The sequence below is a fragment of the Xenopus laevis genome, chromosome 6S (genome assembly GCF_017654675.1).
Source record: "Xenopus laevis strain J_2021 chromosome 6S, Xenopus_laevis_v10.1, whole genome shotgun sequence".
NCBI classification, from domain to species: domain Eukaryota; kingdom Metazoa; phylum Chordata; class Amphibia; order Anura; family Pipidae; genus Xenopus; species Xenopus laevis.
In genome coordinates, this window is record NC_054382.1 from 35,083,148 (window position 1) to 35,106,451 (window position 23,304).

Here is a 23,304-nt window from a genome sequence, read left to right on the forward strand (position 1 = left end):
TCCAGGGGCGGCAAAAAGCCGCTCCTGGTGCCTTTAAGAGCCGAATTTCCGGTTTTTGAACCGGAAATTCGGCTTTACTAGGGCGAGAGAGCGCAATTGCGCTCTCCGCACTAGCGTGAATCGGGCTGGGGGGGCGGCATTACTGGAGCCGCGTCAGGCGGCAATGGATAAAGAAACGGCGCTGCTAACAGATGAATTAGAGCTCACTCAAAATTCCAGTACAAACAAAATCTAACAAAATAACTGCCTTTTGCACAAAGTCTGCATGTAGAGAGACAGGATTTCTGGTGATTTTAATAGAGTGAGCTCTAATACACCTTCTAGGTAAAAGGATCCCCTCTATAAGATATATTGGATCATTCATCCGACACCCAACTCCTGCATGGAGACAGAGTGGGACATTCACTAAGATGCGTAGTTGCGCCAGCACTTCGCCAGGTGTATTTTCGCCAGCGCTACGCAAATTCACTAAAATCCGAAGTTGCATTCAGGGGAAGCGTAAGGTTGCGCTGGCGTTAATTTGCCAAGCAAAGCGAAGTTACGCTAGCGATGCTTAATTTGCATACGGCGCCAAACTGAAGTTACAATGGAGGAATATGTAGCATCACTACACAAGCTTGGGAAACAGCAAATAAAATTTTTATTTTGCCCTACACATGTGCCCACTGTATAGTTAAGGTGCCATGAGTTAGGAAATGTAGGGGGGAAGGAGGGTAGCCCCAAAAAATTTTTCGATCTTTTTCAGCCTATCACCCATAAAAAAAGAAAAAACGCCAGCGTTATTTGGGACTTCGAAAATTTTTTAACTTTTTTGGAAGCAATCCCTATCTACGCTATTGCACTTCGCCTGGTCTGAGGTGGCGAAGGAAGGCTGGCGTAAAAGGTAGCGTTCAGAAAAATGCGCGCGTCAGTGAATTTGCTTAGTTACGTCTGTTGCGCAAATTCACCAGGCGTAAGGGTGCAAAGTTACACTAGTGAATTGGCGAATTAACGAAAATGCGCTATGATATCGAATTAACGCTAGCGTTAGTCGCTTCGTCCTTTAGTGAATTTGCCCCAGAATGAGAAGAAACATATGCTGAGAGAGGAATAGTGAAGATAAACTTGATTATTTCAGAAACGATGCAGAAAATGTATTTGATTGTATTTACAAAGTTTCAGTATGAGGAAGCTTATATTAAATTTTCATTTTCATAATAGTTCCCCCTTAATGTGCTGTAATTGGGTTGCAGAGATGTATATAGTATTATACCAGGGAGTGCCATGCAGTACCCAGCCTAATACTCAGCCTAATACTCATTTATTGTATCTGACTGCACCATAAATATGTTCACACGGCTCGAGGTTTAAATGGATAGGAATAAACATCGTGTGAGACACAAGTGTTTGTGAGAGAGTCAAGAGGCGAGCTCGTACACACAGCAGTGCCAGCCCCCAGGCACACCTCTGCAGGCACAGGGATTTGGATACCAGCTCTAATTGCAGCTTTAATTCCATTTTATTTACAGTCTTAAAGTCCCTCTTTCTATTTTCAATATTAAAGGTGCATTTGCCTCCAGGCCAAATTCAGGATAAAAGCAAGTGAAATGCTATTAATTATAATGTTGTGTAGCACATTAAGGTGCGTGCTTGGAGGGGAACAGAGCGGAATGCTTAATGTCTGCAGAGAGAAGGCTCAGTCACTTATGGGCTATAGCTGTTGGCACACAGCCACGGCAGAATAAAATGGACCTGGAAAGTGACCAAATATTGAGAGAGAGAGAGAGAGAGAGTGTTATTGGTAATTGTAATTGATTGTGGTACCCTGCTAGGAATGTACTATACAAAGTATTACCAAACTTGTGTTGCTATGTGCAAGTTTCCCTGTTTTTCACCCACAATGCAGTGTTTTCCCCAACAAGAATAAGTTGTGCACAGCATTTGGTGGGATGGCGTTAGAGATGTGACACCAATAATTCACTAATACTACTTCACAACTCACTAAAGGAGCTCTGGAAGCACTAGCTGCTGTTAATTTGCTTCCATACACATGCTACCAGATCAGGTTGAATGGGTGCATTGGTGCTTGCTGCAAAGTTCTAAGGGAGTTCCCTTGTGAAGAGAATCATCCTGGGCCCCCCACCTCCAAGCTTGCTCCTGCTGCCCCCAACAACATGCACAGTGAACCCCAGCCCCACCATGTCACTGTTTAATAGCCAGCAAGTTTTAATGAAGAATTATCCTCAATTCTATCAATTCTATACATGTTTATGTAAATCAATACAGTACTGCACAATGGAATTGTTTTCTCACTGGCCGAGAGCAGCTTAATAGTTTGAAATCATGTGACAAGTCAATGAAAAAGCACTGAGCGACACTTTGGTGCTTAAGAAGGAATTCAGCCTACACATTCATTCAGCTCTTCGTTCCAGTAACTAAACAGAGCAGCACAAGCAAGTTGGGGAGCAACACAAGCATGAATATAGTTCCTGGGGGTGGGGTCAAATAAGGGCTGTGATTGGCTATTTGGAAGCCCATTTGTAGTACATACAGGAGGCTCTGTTTGGATTTTTATGCAACCACAACTTGCCTCCAAGCCAGGAATTCACAAATAATCACCTGCTTTGAGGCCACTGGGAGCAAAATCCAAGGGCTTTACAATATCTAGTAGAATTAAGTCAAAGGCAACTGGACATTTAGAGTTTTTCTTGAAAACGTTTCACCACTCATCTGAGGCTTCTTCAGTTCAACTAAAGCCACTGAAAAAGTGGTGAAAAGTTTTCAAGAAAAACTCTAAATGTCCAGTTGCCTTTGACTTAACTCTACTGGATACTGTATATCATGACCTGGATAAATGCGAATCTTCATAGACATCCAAGGGGTTGGTGACCAACATGTTACTCAAGAGCTACTGGTTGGGGAACACTATATATATATATATCTATATATATATATATATATATATATATATATATATCTATATATATATATATATATATATATATATATATATATATATATATATACTCTCGCCTTTCTCAACTATGAGAAAGATTAGAGTGCTAGCCGAAACGTTGGGGGAAGCGTGTTGAGAAGAAGGGATAGAGGAGCAGAGGGCAGATTACCCTTCAAAAGGTACCTGGCCAGAGCTCCCCCTTCATTGTGCCCTAGACAGGTGCCCTTTCTGTCTACTCCTATTTCCGGCCCTGGTAGTAATGCATTAAGTAGTGTTTAGTGAACATGTTCAGTGTCATGTAGAATCTAATCTAAAACAACTTGCATTTGGGCCTTTTCATTTTTTTATTTTTTAAAATCATGTTAACAAATTATTCTGTAGCTTGGAACCTAATTTGGTTGCCAGGGTGTCACTGACCCTACTAAACAAGCTTAGTTTTTCTTTAGTTTGCTTTTCGAACATATAACATAGGGGTTAAGAAAGAAGGTTAGTGGAAAGTAGAAGAAAGATAAGAGGGGAGGTGAGTCCCATGTGCCAGGATAAAGTTATATAGGACCACATAAATATTATACAACATACATTTAGAATGGGAATGAGGGGATCAACCCTGCACTGCCAGGGAGGTACCCTATATCACTGTAACATATTCGTCTATCAGGATCCTTTAAAGCAGCCGTTACACCCAGATGCACAGGGAACCCATATGGATTCCGCAGTTCACCAACGTCCTTTTGGGGCCCCGGGCTTTCTGCTGTGGAGCTGACAAGGAAATAGTGCGTTTGATAGTATCAAGTCCGTAAAGAGGTACCGGCAAGGATTAGGCAGGTCGTAGTCAAGAATCTGAGTCAAAACAGGCAGAAGTAAAAAAAACTGTATATTCCAAACAGTAATAACGCTTCGGCAGGATCTGTAACTAGAAGCCAGCTTGGGCACTGTTAAAATGGAGGAAGACCTTTTTAAAGGAGAATTGGCTCCAAAAATTCAAATCACGCACTGAAAAATATCGTAATGACATTCAGCGCCACGGACCGACGCCAGCGTCACTTGTGCACAAACGGAAAACACGTGCCGTTGCCGGAAGCGTGCACCTGCGCCCCAGAAGCCAGGGAGAGATGTGCCGGGAGGTAAGAGAACGGAGAAATCTCCCGGTGCGTCTTACAATAACTTTGAATATTTTAGGACATACTGTAATTGTCAAAATCATTGTCCAGTTTCTTCCGAAAGATTAATTGAGTATTGGTGGATTTCCAGAGTAACAATATTGTTTTGTGGTATAGTACAATAGCTGCGGGTAGTGCAGTCTGGTGTGCGGAGCCCTTGGATATTGTCAGTTGCTATGCCACGTAGGCAGTGAGTAGGGGAATAAATATGGGGAATATCAGTTCTTCAACAGCAGAAGGCACTCCCTAAACACATGATTAAAGCAAACAGCTCCAGAGTTACACTTCGGACACAAATCTTGTGCAGTAGGGTATAGTTTTGCTGACCCGTAAATTGTGAAGTAAACCCTGTACAGAAATCTAAACAGGCATAATTTGAATGACAAACTAGGGAAGGGCCTAATTAGAAAGTAATAATAGCAATAAACAAATGAATCTGCTTTCTGGTTGGAGGGTTTTTCTAAACCCTAACAAGTAGGCAGGTTTAAGAGAAACAAATGACAAAAGCGAAAACAGTTTTGGGTACTGTCCCAAAACATTGCATTTTGCAAGTTGCAAGGGGTGACTCTGCTTACAACTGTTCTGCGTGATTTTTCCCTGTAGTGTACAGAATCGCCCAGCACCAGGCCTTGCTGATCTTGGGAAGGCAAATGAGGGGCCTGTGTGCCTCTAGCATAGGTTTCCTATATACCCAAAGGTAGTGTGATAGTGAGAGGTGTGATGCAGTGCTACATTTGACACTGAGATTTCTGTACTTATTCAGATTAGATATAACTAAGGAATGGTGCCAATTTACACTCTAATCTTAACCTTACCTTATATCTCTTTTTACAGCCTGGAACAGGGCAGGCAAAGGGTTTCTCATCTCCCCCATTCATGCACATGGAACTGAGGATAGCTTCAGAGCTAATGGCACTCTCTGTGGTCCAGGACTCGTCACTGTCTGACTCTTCATAGTCCACCTCCTCCTCGTCATACTCACTTCCTGCAGAGACAGCACAAAAACAAGCAAAATATTATGAACACACTCTTTGTGCACGGTGGACAACACATTTGTTGCTGTGGCAGAGAAACAAAGATAGAAGTCTAGTTCAGTCATTTATGGTCTTCTATACCTACAATTATAGTTTTCCCCTTTTTTCGGAAAAAAAGGACACATTAATAGGCTCGTGGCACACAGTAAGTATTTTCCGCAGGCGATTTTCAGCCAGTAGGGAAGCACCAAAATCCTGCCAAGGAGCCTGTTATTAGTATAAATGGAAAACAGGGGTGACAAGTGAATTTCAGTCTGAAACTAATCACAGGCTCCTAGGCCAGACTGAATAAAGCCAGTGGAAAATACACTGGGTGTGCCATGACCCTTGACTTGAATGAAAATATGTTTTTCAAGGTTCATTCATGCCTAAGACTCCCCTGCTCTGTCTGCTTGGCAACAACCTCCCTTATTCTCCTTTAAAGGAGATCTGTCACCTGAAAAAAATATTCCAAATCCCATTTCATCAAGTAAGTCAAGCAAATTAAACTTTAACTAGACTGTATAAATTATTTGAATCTTGTTTCCTAGCAAGCAGGCAGGAGTCATTTTGTGGAAACTGTTATTAGGGCAAACCTTGTATCATCTCAGAATCTCGTTTGTCCTCCAGAATAGGCGACCTGATGTCCATCTCCATCACACAATTAAATGGTGAAGAGAACGGGGGAATGTGGGGAGAGCAGTGACCTCTAGGAAGTGCTGAATGGAAAGTGAAAGTAATTGTCTGCCCCGTTTCTATGCCTAAAGCACAGAAGAGGGGCAGACAATATTTGATTGACAGCTGGGATTTTTAAATGAGTTCAAAACAGGTATGAATGCTTTAATAAGAAAATTAATTTGAAATTCATGTTTAATCTGAAAAGGACTTTCATTATATAGCTTTTTATGTCTGGATAACAGGTGCACTTTAAACCTCCTGTGGTGTTATAGTTCCTTTAAAAACCAGTAGGGGTTTGGTCTAACATCACTGCGGGCATGATCATCCAAAAGTGAAAGATACCATATTCCAAAATACACATGCCGCTATATTACAGGCATGGTATCCTTTATCCAGAAACAAATTATCCAGAAAGATCCAAATTATAGAAAGGGCTACTCCCATAGACTCCATTTTATCTAAAAATTTCCAAATTTTTCAAAATAATTCCCTTTTACTCTGTAATAATAAAACAGTACCTTGTACTTGATCCAAACTAAGATATAATTAATCTTCACTGGAATCAAAACCAGCCTATTGGGTTTATTTAATGTTTACATGATTTTCTAATAGTCGTAAGGTATGAAGCTCCAAATTATGGGAAGATCTGTTATCCAGAATGCTCCAGGTCCCAAACATTCTGGATAAATGGTCCCATACCTGTATTACACTACCTTGGGAGATTTTGCAGCCCTTTTTAAACTTAGATATTAATGATGTAAGATGCTTGGGCAGGGTGGATTGCTAGTATAGAAAGTGTAATCAAAGAGAAACTCTGTCAAGGTTACAAGTGGTGTTTTTTATTTTTTTGCTAACATACTTTTATTGCATTTTAATCCACCCAACGTTGGACGAACCTTCCTAGGTCCCACCAGTAATCAGATATCAACAATTAGAGACAGTGTCACATGGTATAAACGTCCTATAGTGTTATGATAGAAATATGGGTTAATAGAAACATTTCCTATACTGGGGCTCCTCCAGTATTCTGACAGGCCTCTGTAATCCTTAGAAAGATTTGTATTGGATCAAAGTTATTGTGTATTAATTGTGATGGATGGGCAGTAATCACAGGTTAGATAATCCTTTAACTGTAACACAAAGGGAACATACAGCTCAGTACAAAATTGGTGAATAACCAACTGCCAGCTGAGCTCTCCATATCACACACAAAGTGGCTGACCAGCCTGAGAGGGCCGTCTCTCTCTCTCTCTCTCTCTCTCTAATAAGGACCTTTCCTCTGCCCAGTCGTGGAGATTATATTTCTACAGAACATAAACCGTGTAAAATAATATGTTGACAAGTTCTAATGCATTTACTAGCCCACTGGAATTAATAGGAATTATGGCAGAACATTAATAAGAGCAATTATGGCTGCGCAGTTTAGTCCCTCAGGTGTGAGAATGAAAAGCATTGTGCCCATTGCCCGGCTCAGTACTAGCCGTCCCGCCACCTGGAGCTCATTTTTCTTTCATTTCAATTCCAGTTCTAAGCTTATTAATCAAACTGTCGGAAGGAGGGAACGGTCTGCAGGAGGGGTGAGGTTCTGGGGGCAATAAGGTTTTACTACTGTAATCAGAAGCCTTTCTGAGACCCTAGAAAATTAGATATTTTCTGTGCACAACAACAGCTGTCATGGAATATTACATGTAGTGGCTACTAGTATTGTAAGCGGCAGTTAGCAATTATATTGCAAGTCGCTGGCAACACGTGGGAGCACAGCTGGTGCAGATCTCTAACTCCTGGGGTACCCCCTCCAGATCAGCTGGCACAGAGATTATGGATTTAGTGCCTAAGGTTTTCTAGGCTTGGCACCTTATTAAAAGCAGACATTTTACTAAACGTAGGCCGCAACCTGCATGTCTAACCAACATTTTATTAAGCTGCAGGCTGAAGACTGTACGGGATTTGTGCAGCCATGCACTGTGCATACAGCACTAGCATGTTTAAAGCAGTGAATTCCAAAACATTCTGCCGCACAACACCACATGCAGTCATTGTCGGTATTGCAATTAATCCAAACAGAGCTGCATGAATCCATATTGTTAAATTAACATAGAGTTAAATTAACGTTTAAATATTTTTGACTCATCTTTCTTTTCAGGTCTTCTGCTGATTATATTCCAGTCTCTTATTCAAATCAATGCATGGTTGCTAGCAACCAGATTGCTAGCAACCAGATTGCTGAAACTGCAAACAGGAGAGCTGCTGAACAAAAAGCTAAATAAGTAAATAACCACAAATAAAAAAATGAATACCAGTTGCAAACTGTCTCAGAATATCACTCTCTACAACATAGTAAAAGTTAACTCAAAGGTGAAAAACCCCATTAAAAATCCAGTTTAAAGGGATTTTAAAGGAAGGGATGCATAATACCATGTGAGTAGCTGCTGTAATTATCTGCATGCATAAATGCTTGGTCAGAATATCATGTAAATGAGAAACCATGCAGCCTTTTTGTATCTGTTTGGGTCGAAATTCTGAATAGAACCTTTCACTGGGTTACACTGTGTTGTCTAGAGTCACTTCTCAACTCTGGATGGTCCTTTTTCAGGTAGAAAAAAAATATATATATATGTATATATAATGAATAGAAGATCAGCACACTCTGTAATGTTTAGGTGAAAACAAGTGTTGGTTTATTTACACATCTTATCCGACGTTTAGGTCCCACATGGGGACCTTTCTCAAGGGACCGAAACGTCGGATAGGATATGTGAATAAACCAACACTTGTTTTCACCTAAACATTACAGAGCGTGCTGATCTTCTATTCATTATTACTATAAACTTGATTGTGCACCTCTGGCTTCGTCCTTGACTGAGTGCGGGCACTGTCTGATATTATATGTGTATATATATATATACACGGGTATGGGATCCGTTATCCGGAAACCCGTTATCCAGAAAGTCCCAAATTATGGAATGAACATCTCTCATAGAATCCATTATAATCAAATAAGCCACATTTTTAAAAAGGATTCCCTTTTTCTCTATAATAATAAAACAGTAGCTTGTACTTGATCCAAACTAAGATATAATTGATCCTTTTGGAAGCAGAACAAGCCTATTGTGTTTATTTAATGTTTAAATGATTTTCTAGTAGACTTAAGGTATGAAGATCCAAATTACGGAAAGATCCGGAAAACACCAGGTCCCGAGCATTCTGGATAACAGGTCCCATACCTGTATATAAACACATTCTCATCTTATAGGTGAGGGGGTATAGGACACACATCCTTCTGAGTTTGAGGGAACACAGTACAGATACATTTATGGGACCTTTTGTCCAGAATGCTTGAAAACTGAGGTTTTCCACGTAACAGATATTTCTGTAATTTGGGTCTTCATACTTTATGGCTACTAGAAAATCTTGTAAAGATTAAATAAACTCAATAGGCTGGTTTTGCTTCCAATAAGGATTAATTATATCTTAGTTTGGATCAAGTACAAGTGACTGTTTTATTATGACAGAGAAAAACGTCATCATTATTTAAAATTTGGATAATTGGATAAAACGGAGTCTATGGGAAATGGCCTTTCCAAAATTCGGAGCTTTCCAGTAGCATTTTTTCAAATTATGGATCCTATACCTGTATAGCACCTGTTATCTGCTTGGGTCTGTTCTAAAATGTGAACTACCATACACTGGGTCTACTAAACACATTTAAACATCTAAATATTTAGGGGGTTATTTATCAAAATCCGAGAAGTTCTCACTATTTTATGAAAACTACTCTGACCAAATCCGCACTGACTCCCCAACTATTTATAAATACATTTTCCGAAAATTTCTTTCACGATAAAATCATGAAAATCGTATGAATTTTTAGATATGACACATGAAAACCATGAAATCCTTGGATTATTGAAGAAATCCCAGGACAGATCAGGATATCAACAGGAAATCAGCAATTGAATTCTTCATGAACTCGGCAGGTCTGAGTTGGAGTACTTTTTTATGTACTATTTTAACACAATCGGAGTTTAATAAATCTTGAAAAATTCCAGTTATTTTTTTCTACAAAAAGATGGTGCTTTTCCCCTTAAAGAGTCCAACCAGAAAAAAATGGATTTTAATTTTATTTTGCTACCAATATGGATTCAAACAGCTTAGTCTGAAACAAGCACAAGGGGGCAAATTCACTAACCTCCGAAGATTCGCCAGTGACAGCTTCGCTCACAGCGCAACACTTCGCCAGGCGTAGATTTGCCAGGACAAAGCTAATTCACTAAAATCCAAAGTTGTATCCAGGCGCCAAATGCTGGCGAAGTTGAGCTAGCGTTACTGCGCCAAGCGAAGCGAAGTTGCTCTAGCGTTGGCTAATTTGCATAAATTGAACGGACGTATATGTTGCAGCAAATACATTACATTACACAAGCCCGGGAAACCTTAATAAAATAAAATAGAGTTGTTATATTGCCCTACACATGAGCCCAGTGTATAGTTTATGTGCCATATGTTAGGAAATGTAGGGGAGAAGCCAGTTATCCCAAAAAAATGTACGCTCCTATCTACTCTATTGCACTTCGCCTGGTCTGTGGTGGCGAAGGCAAGTCTGGTGCAAGAGGTAACGTTCAGTAAAATCTGCATCATTCGCGTAGTTACGTCCATTCGCCAGAGCGCAACTTCGCAAGTTGTTAGGGAGCGAAGTACCACTAGAGCCTATCCCCTTCGCTAGCGAAGTTACGCCAGTACTAAAATTACGTCACGCTGGCCAATTTTCGCCTGTGTAAGTCACTTCGCCCTTTAGTAAATTTGTCCCAAGGTATAGTTTTATTATTACAGAAAAAACAGAAGTAAATTGGTTTGAAAATTCTAATCGTTTTGTAAATGGGCTCTATAGTCTAATAAAGCCTGCACTGCAGTTGGGGGTAACAGAAGTTTTTTTAATTTAAAACAATGACAGTTCTAGGACATGGTATGGAGCTCCCAGTGTTGTGCAGAGCGTCTGACATCACATTAATACACATAAGGAGCAAGTTGTGGCATTCACTCATTATGTGCATGCGTGTGCCCCAACATGGCCACTCAGACCTGGAGAATGTCCTAGCTCTAACGGAAGGAATTTAAAAAAAAAACTACTGTTACACCCAATCGGAGTGCAGGCTCTATTAGCCCTTATCCTTGGTGGGGGAAAATAGTTTTAGGCAACAGGTGCTGTTTAATTTGGAGCTTTCTAGTTTCTGCATAAGGGATCCTTAATTTATAAAAATATGAATCGCAATAGGATCACATAACTTCTCTTAGCACTACTCCTAGCCAGTGGTAATTGCAGTTTATATACTTGCAGCTCAGAGACATGAAATGGAACATTCCTGTAATTAGTCTAAAGTGGACACAGTTTGTACTTCCCACAGAATTGCTGGGTGTAAATCATAACAGTGCCCTCCTGTCCAAGAGTTTTTACTGCAAAAAAAACGATTCCGCAGCCACATAATCTGTGCCAATATCAGCTGTCCCTTCTCCAAGATGTGGTATAAGCAGGAAAAAATATGGTAGGGCTGAAGGAACACAAAGTAGGACATTTTCCACCTTCAGTCATGGGATGTTAATGGCACTCTGGCAAATGTTTAAACCAACCCCGTTCCACCCCTCAATCAAACACTCACCAAGAATTAAAAACAGTTGGGGATGAAGAAAAAGGAACATCTGCTGCAGTCTGGTACTGTGTGCCGCTCCCTTAATTAATGTGGTTTGGGTAATTGTTACTGGAGAATGTAATTAGGACATAGAAACATAACCAGAAATAACATTCTTGTCCAGCCACAAATAAAGATGCAACTGTACAGAAAAGATGTCTTCAAGACACCAGAGGAGAGATTCTGTAATGTGAAAAGGCCAAATGCATGTTTTCAGGCACTTCATGTAGGCAACAACAGGCTTTCTTTAAAATAAAAGGACACAGGTATGGGACTGTTATCCAGAATGCTTGGGACCTGGGATTTTCCGATAGCAGGTCTTTCCATAATTTGGATGTCCATACCTTAAGTCTGCTATAAAAATCATTAAGTATTAAATAAACCCAGTATGATTGTTTTGCCACCAATAAGGATGAATTATATCTTAGTTGGGATCAAATACAAGGTACTGCTTCATTAAAACAGATTTTTCTTTTAATGATTTGAGTAAAATGGGAGTGTATGGTAGATGGCCTTCCCTTATTCAGAGCTTTCTGGATAACGGGTTTCCAGACTAAAGATCCCATACCTGTACTGAAATACCCCCAAAAACTAACTCATATACAGTAGGCGAGTTCCCTTGTTGGCAAAGGGAATCTGGAATCTTCAATGAAATGACAACAGTTGAACGGTAGATCCAAAAACATAGACACTCATAGACACAACAGAATAGGGAAATTATATATTTGTGTCCATTATGCCTCATGAAAAAGCATGCCAAGGCAAGCAAAGAATAATAAAGCTCACAATCCTCATTTTAGCCCCTGCATCTTTAAAGGGCATGTAAAGGCAAAAAAATAAAATCCCATCTTTACTTTCTTTAATGAAAAAGAAACCTATCTCCAATATACTTTAATTAAAAAATGTGTACCGTTTTTATAAGAAACCTGACTGTATGCAGTGAAATTCTCCCTTCATTTACTGCTCTGGATAGGAATTGTCAGACGGTCCCTAACTGCTGAGCAGGGAAACAATCATACTTATGAACAGCAGGGGGATCCCCTGCCTTACTTACCAGCCATGCAGAACCCAAGCAGCTTTGTTTATGACGATCCCTAAGCAGCCCAGACCACACCGAGCATGTGCACAGTCTTAGTCTTGCAAACATGTTTAACAAAGTTACAAGATGGTGACCCCCTGTAGCCAACTTTGAAAGCATAAATTATTTGTTTGATTAGGCTTGTGGTGCAGTAAGTTCATGTTTATATTTAGTATACAAAATACACCATTTTTAGCCTTATTCTATTTTGGACTTTACATGCCCTTTAATCAAGATATTGTTGAGTAGTGCTGATGCTTAGGCTTATAGAAGCTTTTATCAGAGAAATAATCTTGAAATGATACACTTAACAATTTGTACTACATGTCGTTAATAGCCCAAGACAATCCCAGCCCTTTAGCAGTGAATATCTGTGGCTCAGAGGATGCACAGTGTACCCCCCCTCATTATTCTATTGCCCCCATTAGCTCCTAATCTTCTTTTCAACTGATTTACAGTGCTTGCTCTTGGCCCGCCACCTTTACCAGCAGCTAAACCCAAACAAAGGGGGCAGGGCAGATAGCAGTGGGGGTGGGGCAGTGATGTAGGGATGGGCATGATGACATCACAAGTTATGAGTTATGACACCGGGGCGGTGGGTTATTGCATCACTTAGATGCAACTGGCTGGATTTCTGACCAGTTTTCTTAATGTTTAAAACCAGATAGAAACTTTTGAACAGACATGCCTTTGAATAACTGAGACGTCCAGTTCAAAACCACACCGGTGGCAAACCTATCTCTATCCATGTTCTGCCTGATGAGTAAGCCCAATCCTTTATAATTACAGGTGTGGGATCTATTATACAGAAATCAATTCTCCAGAAAGCTCTGATTTTTGATTGTTTTGGTTTTGATGTTTCTGTAATAATAAGAAATTAACTGCACTTGCTAATAACTAAGCCATGATGAGTATCTTAGTATTTTAATTCTTTTCATTTAATGGCCAGATTATTGTTTGGGTTTCAGAAGGCTGAAATGGTCTCATTCCTTTCCACTTTAGATTGTAAGCTCTTTTGCACAGGGCCTTCCTCACCTTTTGTACCGGTACTGGTTGTTACGTATGTAAGGGCTCTTACACACGGCCGTTCTGACCTGCGCTCCCCTGCTTTCCGTTTTTTGGCGTTCAGCCGCAGGGGAGCGCAGGAATAGACGCAAGTCATTATTTGAAATGGGGCTGTACTCACTCAGGCGCGTGTAGGCGCCGAATGCAGGTTCAGACGCAACATGCTGCATTTTTCCTGCGTTCGGCGCCTACACGCGCCTGAGTGAGTACAGCCCCATTTCAAATATGACTTGCGTCTATTCCTGCGCTCCCCTGCGGCTGAACGCCAAAAAACAGAACGCAGGGGAGCACAGGTCGGAACGGCCGTGTGTAAGAGCCCTAACTCTGTATGTTATATGTATGTAATTCATGTGATTACTTACTATAAGCACATTAATTTTCCAGCTAGCGCAATATGTTGGCGCTCTAAAAATACTTGACAATAACAATACTACGGTGATACCTGAACAGACCTTATAAAAACTGAACAATTCAGGACAAAACCAAACAGATGGCAGTCCTAGCTGTAAGTTACCTGAGCTGATTATACCTTCATTGATCCCAACTAAGATATAATTAAGCCTTAATGCTGGCAAAACAATCCTTTTGGGTTTAATTGATGTTTAAATTAGTTTTTAAGTAGAAGTAGAAGGTTTTTTTTACAGAAAGATCCCTTATGCACAAAACCCCAGGTCCCAAGCATTCTGGATAACAGGTCCCAGCCATACCTGTATACAATCAAAGGCTGACATCCAAAATAAGATGATTATATTACTCTCATTGTTTCCTTATCCTATTATTAGGTGGCGAATTTGTGGCCAGCGAATAAATTCACAAAACTGCCGCGAAAAATTCGCTGATGAATTCAAAAGAATTTGGACGCGCTTCGGAAAAGTCGATCGTGTCAAAACCGCCATGCACCAACATTATTCAGATGCCCATTGACTTTAACGCCAGTGTCAGAATTGACGCAGGCATCAAAATTGGATTTTCATATATTTTTCGGCAAACCGAGATGAGACAAATTCGCCCATCACTATTTGTTAGGATGATAAATAAAAACCTCAACCACAAATGCAGACCAGTTCCTTTTTTTATGTATAAAAGTAGAAGTATTTTCAATATAAATTTCTGCTAAATGCCCTCTTTGATGTCAGTGCTGCACATAACTGACTGCACTCATTTAAGCTTTTAAAGCTTGTTCAAAAGATTCTCCCACTGTGGCTACGGGACATTACCTGCAGAGCTTGGCACAGAATTATGCCTTGGACTCTGTGCATTTAAATACGTGGTTCCAATTAGGATTCTAGTGATAAACATCTGCACAGAGTGTAATAAACTAAAGGGAACCAGTGCTGGAAATGTTATTTTGCACTGCGGTTCTACCATATGTCTCAGCTACTTTGGTAATATACTGAATTATACTGTAGATATTCTGAAACTTCAAGGCCATATGAACAGTTCAGGCATGGGGTATATTATCAGAAACCTGTTATCCAGAAGAATCAAATATTGGAATGGCATTTCTCATACAGTCCTGTTTAAAGAAAAATAATACATTTTTCTCTATAGTCTAATACACTACCTTGTACATGATGTTAACTAATCTAGTTAAACGTATGGTGATGGAAAGACAAATCCATGGTATTGTTTTTGGTGGGCTTAATGAGGTGGTTCACCTTTACTTTAGTATGATGTAGATATTGATGAGACAAATTACAGTTGGTTATTATTTTACATGTTTTGTTTTTAGTTATTTAGCTTTCAGATCATCAGCTTTCCAGTTTGGTATTTTAGCAACTGGTTGTGTCCTATTTACTCTAGCAACCAGGCTGTGATTTGAATGAAAGACTGGAATATGAATAAGCAAATGATTGAATAGGAAGATAAGAAATAAAAGTAACAATAACAATAAAATTGCAGCTTAGAGATGCACCGAATCCAGGATTCGATTCGAGATATGGCCTTTTTCAGCAGGATTCAAACTGAATCCGAATCCTAATTTGCATATGTAAATTAGGGGCGGGTAGGGAAAATCATGTGACTTTTCATCACAAAAGAAGAATTTATTTCGAATTTTTCCTTTCCTGACCCTAATTTGCATATATATCCATTGGATTTGGTTCAGTATTTGGCCGAATCTTTCACCAAGGAACCGGGGATTCGGCCAAATCCCAAATAGTTGATTCGGTGCATCCCTAATTGCAGCCTTAGGGCAGTGGCACACAAAAAAGACTAGAATATGAATAAGCAAAGGACTGAATAGGAGGATAAGATATAAAGGTAACAATAACAATAAAATTGCAGCCTTAGCGCAGTGACACTCAGGAAGATATGTCGCCCGCAGCCGCGTCTAAAACATCTCGGCGATAAATCTTCCCTGTCCTAGCAATGGTGGAGCCAATTCTTGAAATTAAAAAACTACTGTTACTCCCAACCGGAGTGCAGGCTCTATTAGCAACTCCTTAGGTTGGGGATAATATTTTTGCCCAACAGGTGCCCTTTAAGGTATAAAAATCCTAATTAAGGAAAGACACCTTATCCGGAAAACCCTAGGTCCTGAGCAGATAACAGATCCCATACTTGTATTGATCATGTCCTCCAGTGAATACACTGAATATTTGTACTACTTATTTGCTTCAATTGACACCCTTGAGTAAAAAGTTGCACATCACCGTGCGATAGTGTCTAACCCTCATATGTAGTAAATGGCACAAAGTTTGCCCAAGTGCAGTAACCCATAGCAACCAATACGATGTTTGCTTTTAAACTGGTGACCAGTAAATGCTACCTTCTGATTGGTTGCTCAAGATTACGAACTTAACCAAGGTGCTGTACATAATCCCATAGGTGTTTGTAAAGTGAACCAGTCTTCAATGTAAATCATTAATAGGCTAGAGACAGGGGTAATTCTAATTCTGTAGGGCTCCAAATTCCAGCCTTAACCTGGCTACAGAAAGTTCTATTTACAACAAACCACCTGACACTCATAAAGCATGAAACATACTAAATATACCATTGCCATATTGTCTTTGGTAAATAACTCACCATCAGCCAGGAGGCCGTTCATAAAGACTGGAAATACAAAAGTGTTAAAAGAGTTATATCACTGTGTAAATTAAATTAAACCCCTTGAATTGTAGAGCACACTGTACAGAATATAAAAACACATCAATCCGCAGTAACTTTTTACCCAAAACACTACCTCAAGAGTAATCCCATAAGGCCAGTATAATAAAGCCTAACTGGCATATAAATGTAGCACTTGGCCAAAGTGAAAATCTCGTAGTTTACAAATCCCATAACTACTGACCCCAGATCACTAAAGGAAAATTCAGATGGTTTCTATCTCTCTGTGGTTAGACATCTGTCCCTAGCTGTCAGCTGAATGTTAGGGGAGAACACATTCACGACATTGCATCAAGAGCCTGACAAAGTGAAGGCACAATATTTGGCATAGTGAATGAAATTGTTAATTCTAAACAACTATTCAATATACAGTACATTAATTGAAAATGCTCAAGTTATTAGTACATTTAATTGTTATTTAAAAAGCAGTATTTTTCTGGCTGCAAGACCTGGAGGACACCTGAGCTAGAGAACAGGAAGCAACAAATAAACACTGCTTTGCAATTACATTTAGATATTGCTATAAAATAATGTGTGCTTAGAATGGAATTTGCTGTCACTGTGCAAAAAACTGATTTTGGGTCTAGGTAGGGTTGCAGCTTGTCTGGTTTTGAACCAGACAGTCTGGTTTTTCATTGGGATGTCCAGTTCACAATGGTTCAACAGGCATAAATCAAGAAGCACAGTAACCTTGCCCATGACATCATAACCCATCCTAATACATCACAACCCCACCACAAACATAACTGGTCCCACCCTTGACATCATCAGCGTGCCCCTCTGCACGGTTTTGCTACAGGCAAAAGTTGAAACCCCAAGGACTGAACTCCACAAACGTTTTTTGGTATCGCCGCAATAACCCAGGCAACAAGTCGGATGTAGTCGGATGCGTCCAAATATAATGGGACTGATAGAAAAATTGCAGGTATAAACTACACACGACAACACACAGCATGTGGCATTCACATCTGACAGTTGTGTCGTGTCGGATGGAATGGAGTTGATACTTGCAAATTTTTTAAAAGTCCCATTATATTTGGACGCATCCGACTACATCTGACTTGTCGCCTGCGTTTTATAGCGGCACCAACATCCGTCAAAAAACTTTGTAGAGTTTAACCCTAAATGGGGACCCCTTTAAGCAAAGATATCAGAGCTCAGTTACTATCAACGGTGCTAAATTGCACAAGTACAGTTCTCAACAGTCTTTTATATTCCCTTGTACTAGAACGCGCCCTCACAAAGATGCTTTACCTTATAAACAGTAAATAAAAGAAAACTTCCAGAAATTATACTATTCGAGTTCTTCTTTATGATTAAATTCAACGATGTTACAAATCTTCCTGTTGTAAGATAGCAGTAATATGGTAGCATGACTTATAAATCATCATTGAAATGCTAGTGTATGCCATTAAACATAATTTATCACATCCATATTGCTGATGTAAGATATATCACGCTGAACACTGCAGCTGCTGCCAGACTTCAAATGTCTTTACAATCAGGATCTATATCTTCTTAAATGATTTCTTTATGTGAGAATGGCAGTTCTTATTGTTTTATGAAGAGTTCCTAAGTAACCGTGTTCTTTTTTGTAGCAGGAATTATGGAACAAGCATTTCCTCCATCAATATGTCATCATTGCTCAAGCAACACATCTGTACATTGAACACAATTTCCTTCAGCTGATTGCTTCCAAAGCACAATATTGGATCGGAATGTCCTTCTCAGGCACATGCTCTGCTTTCCCTTCATTCAAGTCTTACAGATGCAAAGTGGGGTTAGAGCCAGTGCACTGAATACACAGATACAATAATATATTAAAATGTTATACAACTAGAAATATGCCTGATATACTAGTTTTTCCTTCTAGTTTTAAAGCTTCACCTAAACAAGTATATAAACAAAACAAAACAATATCATATACAGGTATGGGATCTATTATATGAAAACCTGTAATTCTAGTGAAGACCATCTCTCATAGATTCCGTTTTAATCAAATAATTCAAATGTTTAAATATGATTCGTCTTTTTCTCTGTAATAATAAAACAATACCTTGCACTTAATAATAAAATAGTACTTTGTACTTGATCTTAACTAAAATATAATTAATCATTATTGGAGGCAAAACAATCCTATTAGTAGATTTTTAGTAGAAAAATTATGAAGATCCAAATTATAGAAAAGCCCTTATCTAGAAAACCCCAGGCCCCGAGCATTCTGGATAACAGGTTCCATAATGTAATATATTTTATTATAGTGTGCTGTTTACTGGTGTAAAAATGTAAAACAAATGGTGTACCCAATGTGTAAAGGTTTATGTTCCCTATAATATACCTTAAATGTAATGTAAAGTATAAGGGCACTGCCTATACAGTAATATGTTTTTATGTTACACCTGCTTAGAGACCACTGCATGTGACAAAAGCAAAGCCAATCACAATAAAGAAAGTTGTGATCATTCATCATTTATTTATCTAGCGCTGACAAGATAAACAGTGCTTTGTGATGCAAGATGTGTCGATCTGTTGATCAAATGGACTGTAATTTTGTTCTGTGTTGTTATATTGTGAGAAAATTGCAGAACATTCATGGTCCAACTTTTATTCCATATATATTCCTTTATACTGTTCTACATATGCACCAATGGTATACTTTATATACTCTAAAGGGATTTCATATCTATATAAGGGTAAATATGTAATTATGCATTCCTTATGTAAAGCATGTGCTAACACCTGAAATAATAAAAACATAGGGAAAACTCGTGTATAGATCTCCTCACCCAGCAGCACATGGACCGTAATCCTATGAGCCTAATCTGGTATCCATACATTAAGATCCATTTATCTATCATCTATCTATCTATCTATCTATCTATCTATCTATCTATCTATCTATCTATCTATCTATCTATCTATCCATCCATCTACCGATCTATCTATCTATCTATCTATCTATCTATCTATCTATCTATCTATCTATCTATCTATCTATCTATCTATCCTCTATCTATCCATCTACTATCTATCTATCTATATCTATCTATCTATCTATCTATCTATCTATCTATCTATCTATCTATCTATCTATCTATCTATCTATCTATCTATCTATCTCTATCTATCTATCTATCTATCTATCTATCTATCTATCTATCTATCCTCTATCTATCTATCCTCTATCTATCTATCTATCTATCTATCTATCTATCTATCTATCTATCTATCTATCTATCTATCTATCTATCTATCTATCTATCTATCTGTCTATATATGCCTCTCTGTCTATCAATATCAGCCAGGGAATGTCTGAATACTTATCTGCTGGAGACATTAATAAGACGGAAGCAAGCATTCCTTCACACAAGTGGAGCAGTGATATTTATAAAGGCACCTGAACTTTAAATCTCCAGGACAGAATTATGATGTTTTCATTTTACACCCCATTAGCATTCTGGTACTTTTGAAAAGTTATTATTTCTAGCTGGTCCAGATCTCACAACTCATATTTTTCAGCACATCTTATATTTTAAGCCCTGCTGCATTGGATTTAGTGCAAGGGAATAATATGTATTTATACTGTATTAATCTGCAATCCGAGGGATTGGCCTAAAAAAAAACACGTTTATTTGTAACAAAAAAAAAACACGTTTATTTGTAACAAAAAAACCCGTTTATTTGTAACAAAATACAGTTGCACAGAATGTTTTGTAGTATCTCTTCCTTATCTCCCACATGTATTTAGAATGTGCACTGATGAACTATACCAACCATAACACAAACGTGGGTGTCCTACAAGATTTCTCTTCAAATATTTTCAGCTGCTTTATTACTGTAATTGGAATCCACCTCCAGCTACTTTATCAACATGGACAAGATAAACCCAAATGTTTTGCTGATGATTTATTGCCAATAAGACTGCAGAGTCAGAGTCTAGACCCCAGTAATTTTGGACTTGTTAGAAATGTACTAAGAGCAGCAGTCAGAATGCAGACAGAAGAAACCATTAGTGACAACTCAACTGCAGTTTAATGATTTTCTGTACCAGACTCCCTAATTATACATTTCAGATAGACTGGACAGTGTTTTAGGGCTGAATTATAAAGAAGCTCCATAGAAGCCAAAGTGAGCTGAAGGAATCGTTGACTTGAAAGACCTTGTAGTCAAAAAGGAATTATTCATTTATTTTCAAATAAGAAAAAAAACCATTGAAAGTATCTCAAAAATCCTGCACTGTGCTGATGCTGATGACATTACCAACTTCCCAGGGCTTGACTCATACATCTTTGGCTGAAAAGGTCAGTTTTCGATTGAATTGTAATCATATGAATCGAAGTAATAGCGCATTCCCCCCAAAAAACACAGATTTTTTCAAAGTCCACCAATTGATTCCAAATAGGTTCTAGCAGGTCCCTCATAGGCTAGAACAGCAATTTCGAGTCAAATTTGGACTATTCCCTAGTCGAAGTACACAAAAATCTTAATTTTAATTTGAATTTTCACTTCGACCTTTGATAAATCTGCCCCTATGTGTAAATGTGCAAGCACTGCGTATCTTGACAGCGCTATATAAATAAATGATGATGAAGTTTACCCCAGGCACTGAAGAAACGACAAGCTCATGTGCATAGCTCTTGCTTCTGAACAAAACCACTGACCATTTGTGTTGAAGAACAACACAAAGTTGTTCTTTAAAAAAAAATTGTATTACTTCGCTTAGAGGGACAATAAACCCTGCTGCACTGTACTACTCAGGCACACTTTCCTCAGCTGTTGCCAGACTACAAATCCTAGCACTCTTTAACATATCATCAGGGTTAAGGAATGCAGGGAGCTGTAGTCCAGCAACATCAGAGTTCTATTCTTAAAGCAATATTGCTCAATAAAACTCCTTCCCAGCTCTCCGGGCACATGGCAGCATTAAACTGCAAATAATCCTCCACTGGAAATCCCAGCTGATCTGTGTAAAGCTGGCCATAGATGTTGAGATTTTTAAAAGATTCTGATCGTCATCGTGAGACCACGATTATCTCGGAACGATCGTACGAATTGTCCATCAACTAAAAAGACCAATTTGCCAGGAAAACAAAGGGTAGCTGCCTGCTTGGACCTGCAAACATATAAAGATCTCAAGCAACTTTATAAATAGTGATCTAACTAGTGAATATGTTAATAGCATAGTTGCTAGAATAAGAGCTAAATAGTGGCATAATGTCTAATTGACATGGCCCAATAATGCATTAACATATATTGTAACATCGCAGCTCCTAGTTTCTTTGGGTAATTCACTTACTCTCCCTTCTCCGGAGACACCATAAACTAAAATTGTAAGCTCAACAGCTCAGGAACCTACTTTGGGGTTCATTGAAAAAAAATATCAGACCATATGAGAAGTCAGGGTCACTTGTAATAAATGCTTTCTACTGGGCTGCACTGATTGCTAACTGATTGGTTACCTTTATTTTATGAATAACAGCTGAAAAGTATGTGAGATTGCTGACTTTGCCTTTAATAAGCGTTCAGTAGCTCCAGGGACATGAATGTTTGCTAGAACCATAAATATATAAACATATGTATATTGAGCTTAATTATATTTGTTTTAGCAATCCAGTTACACAGCTCGTTAGTGCTAAATAGGCTTTTTCTTCAGCTGATAAACGGAGCAGCTAGAGATATCCACATTTTTACTAAATCAATGCCAAGTGCCTATGACTGTGGTTATTCAACAGCCAAGGCCTACAACTCCCTCAACTGGCCTGAAACTGTCCAATTCTTGGTCTCAGTCTATTATATTAGTTGTTTAGGCTGCAGGCGTCTGGAATTGGACCTCCTGTATTGCAAGCTTTATTTAAGGGGAAGGGGATACATTTGTCCTGGCAAGAGTGATAGACCCAGCTGAGGATATGCAATAATTTAGGAGGCTGTAGATTGACCAACTCTAGAAGTTTTCTGACACACAGGCCAAAAAGCTGAATATAGTATTACTGATTATACACAATGATTCCCAAATGCTATTGATGCTATTGGTCTCTGTTGTTGAGCAACTGGATCTGCTGGAAATGAAGAGGTGCTGAAGCTTCTCACACACATTTATCCTAGCGATCTGGCAGTGGTTAGAGAATAAGAGACTGAAAGATGAATAGTAGAGGGTCTGAATAGAAAGATAAGTAATAGAAAGGGACAATAACAATTAAATAGAGCCAAACAGAACAATCATATATTTGCCTGCTGGGGTCACTGAAAAGTTGGAAAGAGGCAGAAGAAGTAAAGGGAGAATAAAGGGCATAAAACATGAATAGGGCATTCTACAACTAACTCAAATTTAAAGGGGTGGTTCACCTTTGAGTTAACTTTTAGGGGGTTATTTATCAAAATCGGAAATTTTCACTATTTTCTAAAAACCATTCCAACCAAAATCCGTACGGACTTCCCCCCCAGTTATCAATACATTTGCACGAAAATTTCTTGTGCTGGAAAAGACTCAATAAAATTGTGGAAAAATCCGACTCGTATGATTTTTTTTGGATTTGAAAACTCTAACTTTTTTAGATTATCGCCCAAAAACCACGATTTTTGTACACAG

At 38.9% G+C, this 23,304-nt stretch overlaps 1 protein-coding gene across 1 annotated transcript in view; it reads right to left on the reverse strand.

Moving 5' to 3' along the window:
• jazf1.S (JAZF zinc finger 1 S homeolog) overlaps positions 1–23,304 on the reverse strand; it is a 193,540-nt gene that overhangs the window by 6,391 nt on the left and 163,845 nt on the right. The window contains exon 4 of the mRNA XM_018269244.2: positions 4,911–5,080. Within this exon, the coding sequence (XP_018124733.2) occupies positions 4,911–5,080 (170 nt within the window). The remainder of the gene's footprint in view (positions 1–4,910; positions 5,081–23,304) is intronic.